This window comes from Sarcophilus harrisii, chromosome 3 (assembly GCF_902635505.1).
Source record: "Sarcophilus harrisii chromosome 3, mSarHar1.11, whole genome shotgun sequence".
NCBI lineage: Eukaryota > Metazoa > Chordata > Mammalia > Dasyuromorphia > Dasyuridae > Sarcophilus > Sarcophilus harrisii.
This window is the reverse complement of record NC_045428.1, coordinates 350,209,819-350,222,913: the sequence shown is the minus strand read 5'-3', so window position 1 is coordinate 350,222,913 and position 13,095 is coordinate 350,209,819. Positions and strand designations below refer to the sequence as shown.

Genomic DNA, 13,095 nt, shown 5'->3' with positions numbered 1-13,095 from the left:
CACATATACATACACACACACACATACACACACATACATATATATGTATGTGTGTGTATATATATATATATATATATATGTATGTGTATATACATATACACATACACAGGCACACACATCAATATATGTTCAATAGTAGCCATCTCCAGGGTGGGAGAGGGAAGGAAAAAATACATTATAATTTTATTATATATTTAAAAGGAATAGCAAGTTGTACACAATAGATTTGCAGTTTCATATGCAATTATCTTTTTTTTATTATGTTATGGAACTGCTTGCTTTATTTCATAAGTTGAAAATAAAAATAAAAAAAAACCCAAACCATATTTGCAATTAAGAGACTGTTGATAACTTTGCAGTTGCCAATGAATCAATTGAATGATAAGAGAAAAGCCAGATAGTGGAGCGTTTAGAAGACAATGAGAAGAAAGGAGACACCATTTATATAAAGCTTCCTCATATAGTGTAGTCTTATATTAAAAAAAAAATGTATAAAGGAAATATAGGTCAACTTCTTATTGCATTCAGCTGAAAGGACAGCACCCTTGGCAAGAGATTGTTGAATTTGAACAGATTTTCAATTTTTTCTTAATTGGAGCTTTTGTTTTTTAATTGGTTAGCAAGCCCTGTCACTTAGTTTTCAATGACACAATTAAGCAGTGTTTCTGTCAGATGCTAAATAGGATCAGACTTTCAATGTATGGTAGCAAAGAAATCCACTCATCTCTTCTTGAAAGCTTGGACAAACTGGAAATGAGACAACCTCTTATGGAAGATGATGTGATGGTCTTTTAGAGACCATCTGAGTGTCCATGTTGGTGAAATAACTGAGGAGGGGAGGATCCCATTTTTACCCTTGAGACTTTACAGTTATTCATTCAGGTCTATATCTTTTCTAAAGAGTTGACTTGTTATCATTTGAATTGTCTTTGGTGTTTAGACATTAATGAGATTTACTGAAATTAAGTCTCAAGAGATATGGGAAAAATGCTAGATCAATTGAATTAGAATAGCAACAAAAACATAATATCATAGAGGTCTAGTATAGTCTAAGATCAGCTCTGTATGCACTAATATGCATGTCTTCTAATGATTACTTTTGATTTTAAAACATGTGACTTTTGTCTTTACAATTGTGCTTGACTCCTGTGATGTGAATCTACCTCTTTTATATCCAATTTTTTTGATCCTCTAGTAGTCTCTTTCTAGACAGGAGCATAGACAATAATATAGGCATACTTTAGAAATATTGCTGGTTGAGTTCCAGCTAATCACATGGATTTTTTGTAGTGCATCTAAAAGTCATGTTTATACTATACTGTGATCTATTAAGCATGCAATAGTATTATTTTAAAAAAAACAAAACAATGTATATATCTTAATTAAAAATACTTTACTGATAACAAATGCTATCATCTGAACCTTCAGCAAATTGTAATATTTTTTGCTGATGGAGGATTTTTTCTTGATGTAGATGTGTTGATTTATCAAAGTGATGGTTGTCTAACGTTGGAGTAGTTGTGGAGATTTCTTAAAATGAAATAACAGTGAAGTTTGCCTGATAGAGTGACTCTTCCCTTTACTTGAATACTTACAGTACATTGTAGGGGCATTAAGTAATTTAATTTTAACATAGGGAGACCTGAAGAGAAAAAGAGAGAGACACTGGGGAATGGTAAATTAGTGGAGCAGTCAAAATACACACATTTATCAAGTAAACTCACTATATTATATGAGCATTGTTTGTGGTGCCCCACAAAATTACATTGGTGTAACACAAAGATCACTGATCACACATCTTCATAACAGATATTGTAATATTGAAAAAAAGTTTAAAATATTGTGAAAATTACCAAAATGGAACACAGAGACATGATGTGAGCACATGTTGTTGGAAAAATGGCTCTAATAGGTTGCCACACACCTTCAATTTACAAAAAACACAATATCTGTAAAGCACAATAAAATGAAGTATGCCTGTACTGTGTTTCTCATCATAAAGTTAGGCAGGAGTAGATTGAAAGACTTCTTTCCACTCCTGAGTTAGTACAATATATGCTAGGGAATGATTCTGTTTATCTGCCTGTTGAGATATCTCTTTGTGTGCCATGCAGCACACCTATATATCTGCTTCATGTATATCAGGGCTCAATTGCTCTAAATGTTTGCTCTTGGATCTCAGTTTCACATATTTTATTTACATGCCTTATTTTTCATTTTATGAACAAATCGATAACCAGACTGACTCGTTACCACACTGGATTAGTTTTATTTATTCTGTTTGAACTTGATTAAAAAGCTGTCAAACATGTCTACATTTTTATCAGCAGAATACTTTCACAAAATATAGGGTATAGGATATGTATAGCTAGAAACATACTTTTCAAAATAAAACAATATTTGATATATTCTAGACAGTTACCCTTTTGTTTACCCATGACAACTGAAACTAACCATCAAATGCATAAACTGATTCAAGTCTAGCCAAGAAATCCTAAGGGCATATGAAAAAGCTTTTTTTCTTTAAGTTCTTTCTAGATGAATTTAATGTAATTCACCAATAAAGCATCCTCAGGAGCATAATAAAAATTCTACAGTTCATGACAGAGCCAGAAAAGAAGATATAGAGTATGATGAAGAATCAAAATGGATGTTAACATTAAAAATGAGCAGCCATGCAATCCTGGTATGATATTAAGAACAAAATAGTCGGGGTTTAATTTTCTTCTTAATTTATAGGATGGGTTTAGAGGATGGGAAATAGTATTTTTTAAAAATATATCCAATGAAAAATGTTTTAGCTGTCAATTTTCTTTGAAAAACAAAACAAAACAAAGCAAAATCTCTCACTCGTTATGAGAATAGCTAAAATATCCTCAAGCAAAAAAAATCTTAAAAGAGGAAATATATGTATTTTAGTTTTAGACCTGAGACTATTATCATCTTTTACAATGTATTAATTTCTGTTTCTTTATCATTTTTAGACTACCTAGATTTAACTAGTACCCATGTGCCTATGAAGATGCATGAACATAGACTAACACATATATCGAAACTAGAATCAGTGTTACAATGTAACTTGTGAATATAAGTTATATTACTTACATTTCTGAAAATCTTTAGATACCCACCCTATGGTCCTAGAAGTGCTGGGTAGCATAGCATTTAAAGGGTTAATGTTGAATACATATAGGCAAATATTGTCAATTATTTTATTCTAATGTTTGGAACTTAAACATGAAATCATCATTAAGTTTTCACAAAATGAGGCATCTGTCACTTGAAAGAAAAAAAAATATTTCAGAAATATGTTTACAGAAATGTAAAAATATTAGGCATCAAGACAGATGTGAACATTTTCAATAATGTGCCTTGTCTGTCAGTCTTCCTTAGAGCTGAAGATCTTATTGTACTCGCTTAGCATGAGTTCTGCTATTTGGTTTTGGTATACCATGTGGACTGCCATATTCCCAGTCTCATTTTCAGCCCTCAGAAGTGTGGGCCCAAATACAATTCCTAAGCTTTGGGTAGACATGAGGTTCTGTGAGGCTTTGGCCACTATCCTGTAAAGAGAGAAAAAGAATCAGTTAGACAAGAGGGTAAAAACTATTATGAATGTCTTTGAAGATGACAGATAACATTCATTTAAAATTGGTTTATTGTTGCTGTTCAGATGTGTCGAATTCCCTATGACCCCATTTAGGGTTTCCTTGGAGAAGATCCTAAAGTGGTTTGCCATTTCCTTCTCCAGCTCACTTTACAGATGAGTAAACTGAGGCAAGCAGGATTAAGTGACTCACCCCAAGTAGTAACACTGCTAGTAAATGTCTGAGGGTAGATTTGAACTCAAGAGGAGGATTCTTCCTGATTCCAGATCTGGTATTCTCTCTATCATGCCACGTACTTGTTTGGAAAATGAAGAGAGAAAAGAAAAAAGGTTGTGGAAGGGACAATATGGAAACACAGTTAACATCTTCCTAATCTAAGTGATCCTGTTTCTGGAAAGATTTTTTTTTCCACTTTATTCATGATCACTTATGTGGAGCTTTATGATGTTCTAGAATGTCTCCCAAAGAAACTAGACAACACAACCCCTTTTACTGTGTACATAGCAGAGAATCATCTTGATGTAGTGAGTTGAGAGTCGGGGACATATGGTTTCAAATCCTACTTCAGTTTCTTACTAGCTCTGTGCTCCCGGGCAAGACCATTCATAGCTCTGTGCCTCAGTTCCCTCCTCTGTTAAATGGGATTATCTCCTAGGATTATTATGAGGATATAAAGGGCCTAATGTATGCAGAATACTGTGTAAATCCTAAAGCTATATAGAAATATGAGCGTCTTAGTCATTTTTTAGGTATAAGGAGATAAAAGGAAGGAATACAAAGGAATCTGACCTTAAAGAAGTAATGAACTCATGGAATGCAAATAACAATAAAATAAGGCTATCTAACAGCAGAAACAAACAAACAAACAAACAAAACAACAGTTCCACAATAGAACTTGGAATAAGAGGAAGAAATGGATGCCAAAGGAGCATTAGGTTGACTAGAGCAGGTGAGATTAGTTTGTGAAAAGGCATTATAAATAATAAGTTTTGAATAGTTTTGAAAGAATTGAGAGAAGTAGGAATGGAGAAGGAAAGACATCTTGTCAGATGGCCAAAACAAGTGAATAGAAAAATGAGTCTGTTCAGTTTGGATAGCAATTGAGTCCATACCCAAATAAAAGAAGATTGGATCCTGTAGTCTTTGTACAGGCAAAAATCCCAGTGGAACCAAGGAGGTTTTTGTTGGTGTGAGGACAGTACAAAGAGCTGGAAAACCAGTGACACATTTTGAAATGTTCTTTACAAATATACTATTAGGAGTGACACCATGTCTACTCTGACACAAAGCTCCTTAAAAGAAAATAAAACTCCATGGTTTAAATTAGAGACTTTGGAAAATAAGGCTTGAGCTTACATCAAACTTCTTGGTTCACTGTTAAATTTAGAGAGAAGAAGGTATGAAGAGAAAGAGATCTTCTAGGTTTTGATTGAATACAGAGCAAAATATTTTACTCTTTCTAGATTTGCCAAATTCCTTCTTAAAGCACTTGTATTAACTCTAGCTTTCATGGAAACCTGCCATTTTAGTTTATAATAATATTTACTAACTTATACAAAACTTCAATACAATTTGAATCTGTTTTTCTTTTTCAAAACAGAATTGTTTCTTTGGTTTAGAATGCTCATTTGTTTAACAACTGGGCTGATTTTCTCCCATCAGTCATCTTCCAAATGGTTTTAGAGCTTTTGTATAGGATAGCCTGTGGCTCCATTCTTCATTATTAAAGGCCCAGTAGATTGTATGGGCATATTAGCTTATAGATGGTAGAGATAGAGAAGTTTCCCAGAAGGGAAAAAATGTGTACTAACAACTGAACCTTTCCCCATATTCTTGAATGGGGAAACAACTCCAATTGTGGGAGAGTTTCAATGATGTGCTGGAATCAGCGCAAACCTTTTCTCCAAATGTTAAATTTTCAATGTGAGCATTTTGTAACTTGGAAATCAGCAAATGCTACAAATCAGAGCGTGATTTATTGTTTTGTTGATTGTCTAGACTGAGGAAAATGAGAGAAAAATATTAATAATGCAAACAAAGCTCATATTGTATGCATATAGATGTGTGTATTATATACACATACAAATGTATGCATATATAATACATGCATGTGAATATACACACAGACATAGATATTTCTGGAGAACCAGTTATCAAATATTTACTATTATACCCCTTGTATTGTATTTCAGTGAGACAAGGTAATATTTATTGATTGATGATCAAAGATAGTGGGATTTTTAGAAGTGTTTTAGGATTCCCTCTTCAAGATTGCAAAAGGTCCTTTTGAAAGATCTATTGTGAAGGGGGAAAAAAAAAGGCTTCCAGTTCTGATTTTTAAATACTTACTAGTCAGGCTGGCTACTGCCTCTCTTTTCTCCATCACAATGTAGAATGATAAAGGGCAAAGTTAAGCTTGAAGGGACACTGTATTATGAATTCCTTAACAAACAAAAAAGTGTGCTAGACTGGATGCTAACTAGTTTGCCTTACTCATAATAGACAAACTGCTAAATATTTCATATTAGTACTTTAGCTCAAATTGGCTTCTCAGACTATTTAGAAAAACCAGGAACTGGAAACACAAGGCCATTTAGTTTTGAGAAGGAAAAGAGGGAAGGAAAAGTTGGGAGAAAAATTGGGAGAGGCTGAGCAGACCTAGTAGGGAGAAGGAGAAAAAAAGAGAATTGAATATTCACTTTGACCATTTCATAATTTTGCCTAATGTCTACTGATGCTTGTTAAGTTGTGAAATGGACAAAATTGTGGCATGTGGACAAGGATGTTAATTCTGGAAACGAGATAGACCCATAGGTAACCGAAAGATTCCCAAGAATTACCTATTCATACAATGGTTTCACTCATATCTATTCAATCTCTTTGACATTAAACACCAAGATTTCTTTTCTGGTAATCTATTCTTTCCTTTACTTTTCTTTTCTTAATCCTTATAGTGATCTTCAGGTTTTCTATTCCTCTGCTCTGGCTGCACATTCCTCTGTTAAGACTCTTGAGCCTCCTAGACCAGTTTAATTACACATTATCCCTTACTCTTGAATTTCTTGCCTTTATTCTGTTTCCATTCATGCCCTACCAATTTGCAATTCAGTCTCATTCCCACAATTCCTTTTCTGTTCCTACCACTAAATTGTTGAATGTCAGAAGAAGTCATACCATTGATTGGTTCCATTATGAATGTCTTAAAAAAATTTTTTTTTTAATTTTTGGAATAAAGCAAGCATTTCCATTACATCATCCAATATAAAAGATGATTGTACACGAACTGCAAAACTACTGTGCACAACTTGCTATTTCTTTCAAATATACTACATTATCAGGTAAATTTTTTTTCCTTTCCTTCCCTTCATCCTTAGAGATGGCTACCATTAAACACAAATAAATATATGTATGTGTGTGTGTGTATGTATATGGTGATATAGACATACACAATATATATATATATATATATGTTAAATTATTTTATACATACTTCTATTTATCAGTGTTTTTCTCTGAATACAGTGTCTTCTTCATATGTCTTTTATAATTAATTTGGGTATTTATAATAGTCAAAATAAGTTATTTGTTCAAAATTATTCTTAAAACAATATTGCTGATTCTGTATAGTGTCCTTTATGAATTTTAACTGAGACCCTCCAAAGCTACATGGCACTTTGCCCTTTTTCTTGATTCACATTTACTAGAAACTCTTGTAAACATTTTCCTCAGTCCCCAAGTTTTTTATAACTTTTTTCTCCTCAGTAGATGATTTAATTTGGTACTTTACTGGGAAAAGTAAGACTAGAGAGAATAAGTTCCCTTCTTTTTTATTTTATAAGTCAAAACCTTTGACTTCCTCTTTGTTCTAGCCTCTAAAGAAAAGGGCCCTTCTACTTATCAAAGATAGCTCTTCTATTTGTGCATCTAATTTAATCTTATCTAGGAGTTTATCACATCATTACTCCTTTTTGTTCCTCATATTCAGTCTTCTGCTCATTGACACCTTCTTGCACAAAATATACTGGGCTCCCTCATCTTAAAATATCTTCACATAATCATCCCCTCATATTGCCATCCTATCATGTCCCTCCCTTTCACTGTGGAATTGCTAGAGTGTCCATTCGTGTCCTTGACTTCTTCACCACTCATTCTGGAATCTGGCTTCAACCCTTATTGCTCTATTTCAGCTGTGTTTCCCAAGACTACCAAGAATGTCTTAATTGATAAATCTCTTGTAAGATACTTCCAGAGTTTGTTTTGCGTGACCATCCTTTCTTGTAATAGAAGTTTTTCTTTTCAATGGATGGAGACAGAGATGGGTAGGAGAGTGAAAAGGCAAACTTTCACCTACTGAGAAAAAATGAAATTTAATGAAAAATAAATCACATGTAAATGTTCTTTGTAAATGTTCATTCTCCTGGACCAGAGGAAATCTTTTTTTTTTTTTTTTTTTTAAATAACATTACTGACCATCCTCCTTAATCTGGATATTCTCTTCTCTGTTGGCTTTCATATTGTTTGTTTTTTCTTCTAGTTGTCTTATTGTTCTTTCTCAGTTTTTTTTTTTTTTAATGAACCATTTCCCCTTTTCTGCCCAATAAGGATGTATGTCTTTATTTATCTTAGGTTTTTTCTTTCTCCCTATAATTTTTTCCTGGTTTTGATTCCATCAGTTTCCATGGAGTCATTTATTTTCCTTATGCGGACAACTCCCAAATCTATATCTTGAGCCACAAACTCTCTTCAGAATTATGAAATGAATGAAAAGCCCAAGAATCAGTTTTTGGTAATTAGCCAATTTATTAAATAGACTAGCTGATAATCAATAAAAGTGATGGTTGGTGGTTTTTCTCTGTAACCAAAGACCACTGAACCAAGATCACTGAATGCTTAAACATCTTTGAGAAAGGGGGAGTGTGTATATCCCTGACAGATGAAAATCAATCCTACTAGATAAACAATTAATGAGGAGGTATACTTTCAAATAAGAAGGTGGGTTGAAAGCCCTCAACTCCCCTTGCTGTGAGAGTGGCTTGATCATGAGACTCCAGCAATTTGGGCAAAGGAATCCATTTCTATCCAGATCACTCTGGTTGATTTTCTCTTTCATGAACTGGGTTACACTAAATTCCTCTTCAGGGGAGTGGAGTATGTGTGCAAAGACATAAACTTAATGATTTAAAGCAAGAATTCATCTAGATTAGAGTCTGTTTATACTCTAAACAGAAATAAAGTCTTATAGTTGGGTGGGGTGCTCAAGAGCAAGTGACTTGTTCCAGGAGAATTTGGGCAATCTCATCAGCCTTATCCTTGGGAGACTAACAGACTTTTAGGGACTGGTCCCTGAATGAGAAAATAAAGGAAAAAATCAAAATCCTAATTTAATAATTGGTTATCATAATAGAAAAATAGCCACTTTTCTCAAACTCAGAAATCTAATCTTCACATCCTGCAGAAATCTAAGATTCAACATAACTTGTCAGCTATCCCTACCTCTATCTCCAAACTCTATGTTCTTTTCAAATTTTTGTGTTTTTGTCAAGGATTCTCCCAATCACCCAGATATATAGCTTCAGAGTCAACCTAGTTGCTTTCTTCTTTATCTTTCACAATCCATTGCCAAGTTTTTGATTCTAGCTCTACAACAATCTCTGAAACGTCAATATTTGTTGAATTGAGAATGCCTATATAGATGGAAAGGCTACATCATGAAGGGATCTGGATTCCAATCATGCAGATGAGGATTCAAGATCATTAAACTAGTTCCAAGAAAGACTTGGGGAAAATCAAGAAAATTCCTAAATCTGGAGGAAACTAGGTGGGATGTAGGAGGTCAGATATTGAGTAATAGAAGTATAAAGGACAAGTTGGGAATGGACTTTTAAAATTGTAAACAAATTGGAAAGTTTTCATAGATAATGTATATTTTGATCACTTTTAAAGCAGAGAACTGTAAATGAGCTGTAATTCACCAATACACATAAGTTTAATGAGTTATGACAAAAGAACTCATTGTGCTTTCTGAACTTCTCTATTTGGGGAAAAAAAGCATTCAGTTTTGAATCATAACGACACGGATTTTAGTTCCATATTTGACCCTACATATCTGATGTAAAGTCTTTACCTCTTCAGATCTTAGAGTCTTTTTTTTTTTTTTTTCATCTATACATTAAGGAAAATAGTACTTTACCTTACAGGATTATTGTAAAGAAGTGACTTTTTAAACAATAAAATATTATAGAAATGTGAATTTTTGTCATACCTGGGATATAGTTCATAACAAGACAAGGCAGGTAAGCTTGTCCCTCCTGTGCCAGATTAGGCTTGATCCTCTAACTTGAATGAGGACTGAACCTTAGAGGTTGAAAGTTAATTGTCTTCAGCTGTAAAGGAGGTTAAAGCGAATGGAGGGGTAGGGGACTTGCAGATCAGGCTGCATTGCCCCACCCCACTTGCTCCCAACCTGCTTAATTCTCCAGAGATAAGCACTTATAGTCCCCTAGAAACTGTTTTTTTCTAATGTGAGTATGTGGGTCATGCAGGGAAGACTGTCTGTAGTGGAATCCTGCCAAAGCTGACATTTACTATATTCCCTGAGTATGAGCCTTCAGTTTTTTTTTTTCTTATTTGTTGCAAATGTAAATATGAAACAGTGCTTCCTTAAACCTATAGTTTTTTTTGTTCACTTCTGAGCACATTTTCCATATGGTGCTAATCAGATCAGTTTAATTATGAGTTTCCTAAAATATAATCACTTTATTGCAAATGGATAATATTAAATAATTTTTATAGATTTTGGTAAGATTTCCCCATTCATTTGGCTTAATTTTCTTAGGTTATTAATATAGTTGATGAAATACCAGCCATTGAACTCCCCAAGTCCCCAAAAAGTGAAAGGGAGAGCTTAGTCATTTTTCCTAATTTAGGAAGGACCATTGACCTGATAGCAGCTTTGAAACAAATTAAATGCAATCAAGAGGAGAGAATGAGGATGAGAAAGATCTGGAACACTTTCCATCCTGTTTGTTTACTGTGGCAAAAGACTTTTTTTTTTTTAAGCTGGCACATCTACATTCTGGATATCAACCAAGCAGTAGGTGGTGTGTTGGGAAATTAATAAAACATTAGTTCAGCACAGATGCTGTGGGTGGAACCCAGTTCAACAAAACAACTGCTACCAATCCTGGGATCTCCGGTCCTCCCAGACTTCATGGTTGGGCTGGAGAAGCAAGCATGTTCCCCTATCATAGATGGAATTAGATCAGATGTTTTCCTAATAGTCATGGGGCTAGAGCTGCATAGAAAAATTAGCCCCAGCTTTGTCACTGACTTGCTATGTGAGACTGGGCATGTTATTTTGTATGGTAAAACTTGCCTTTCCAAATGTGAATGCATTTTCCTGCTCCTACCTGTATGCTTAATTTGTCTCACCATTTTCTCCAAATTCCCTTCCTGAGATAATAGATATAAAAAAAAAAAAATGGATTCCAGTTTACAGATAAAGAAAATGAGATACTAAAAAGATAAATGGTTGATTAGTTGATTAGTAATGAGGACAGTTCTTCCATCTTCCTACTTTCTCTCCAATCCAAGCCCAGTTTTTGCTTAATAATTTATATATTGTTCTATATAGATTACTACTCATTTATTAAATGGGCATAATACTTGCCTAAATCATTATGGTGCTATGGAATTAGATAGAGGTGAAGTATTTCAGTCGTTCAGTTGTTTTAACTATACATGTTCTCAATTTGAGATTTTCTTGGCAAAGATACTAGGTTGGTTTGCCATTTGCTTCTCCAGTTCATTTTGCTGAAGAGGAACTGAGGAAAATAGAGTTAAGTGACTTGCCCAGAGTCACACAGCTAATAAATATCTGAGGCTAAATTTAAACTCATGAAGGTCAGTCTTCCTGATTCAAACCCCAGTGCCACCTAACTGCCTCATGTAATATATATAATGTGTGTGTGTGCACACGCGCGCACGTGTATGTGTATAATACTTAATAAATAATTATTTACTATCTATTCTCAAAACATTTAAATAAGACCATCTCTGTCTTCAATGACTTATAATATAATAATGGAGATAAGTACACAAGTAACCAATGTGTTAAATAACCAATATATCCAGGGTACTTCCCATTCTCACAGGTTTGTAATCTTGATATTTTTAGACTCCTCACCTTTCCTTACCCTACATATCTAATCCATTGCTAAATCTTTTCACTTTATTTTCATAAGAATCTTTCCTGCATGTTTCTTTTCTACTTATTTATTCTCCAGATGAGGTTAGAGCCCCATGATGTTAGTCTGAACTATTGAAATAGCCTCTTAGTTGATCCCCCATCTTATTCCTCCATCTTCCAAACCATACACCTCCATACTGTTGCAAAAGTGAACAGCTAAATTGTCAATCTGACAACATCAATTCCACCCTCCTCCCCCATTTCCAAGTTATTATTACTTCCAGGAACAAATATAATGTCCTCTGGCATTTGAGAATGATCCCAACCTGACTTCTTCCTAAACTTCAAGTCTTGTTATTCTTGACTCCTCATGACAGTTTACTTGTTCTTCAAACTTAGAAATCCCTTTCTCCTTTCTGCACCTTCACACCAACTGAGCCTATTCTCCCTCTTCTTTATTTTTTGACACCAAGTGGTATAGCATCCAAATTCCTAAAGGAGAAATTAAGAGACCTGTAAGAAGAAATAAACAGCAAAACTATAATAGTGGGAGATCTCCACCTTGCACTCTCAGAATTAGATAAATCAAACTACAAAATAAATAAGAAAGAAGTTAAAGAGGAAAATAGAATACTAGAAAAATTAGGTATGATAGATCTTTGGAGAAAACTGAATGGAGACAGAAAAGAGTACACTTTCTTCTTGGAAGTTCATGGAAACTATACAAAAATTGACCATATATTGGGACATAAAGACTTCAAAATCAGATGTAGAAAGGCAGAAATAGTAAATACATTCTTTTCAGATCACAATGCAATAAAATAAAAAGCCAGGGGAAAATAGACCAAAAAGTAATTGGAAACTAAATAATTTCATCCTAAAGAATGAATGGGTGAAACAGCAAATCATAGACACAATTAATAATTTCATTCAAGAGAATGACAATAATGAGACAACATCCCAAAATTTGTGGGATGAGCCAAAGCAGTAATAAGGGAACATTTTCTATTTCTAGAGGCTTACTTGCATAAAATAGAGAACAAGAAGATCAATGAATTGGACTTGCAATTAAAAAAGCTAGAAAAAGAGCAAATTAAAAACCTCCAATCACATACTAAAATTGAAATTCTAAAAATAAAAGGAAAGATGAATAAAATTATAAGTTAAAAAACTATTGAATTAATAAATAAAACTGAGTTGATTCTATGAAAAACTAACAAAATAGATGAACCTTTGATAAATTTGATTAGAAAAAGGAAAGAGGAAAATCAAATTGTTAGTCTTAAAAATGAAAAGAGA

The 13,095-nt window shown here is 33.7% G+C and overlaps 1 protein-coding gene across 2 annotated transcripts in view; it reads right to left on the bottom strand.

The window, feature by feature from the left end:
• Nucleotides 1-2,249: 2,249 nt before the first annotated feature.
• Nucleotides 2,250-13,095, bottom strand: part of ARHGAP15 (Rho GTPase activating protein 15) — an 818,783-nt gene continuing 807,937 nt past the window's right edge. For both annotated transcript variants that reach the window (XM_031963678.1, XM_031963679.1), the window contains exon 14: nt 2,250-3,563. In XM_031963678.1, coding sequence (XP_031819538.1) covers nt 3,380-3,563 — 184 coding nt within the window. In that variant the 3' untranslated portion in view covers nt 2,250-3,379. The remainder of the gene's footprint in view (nt 3,564-13,095) is intronic.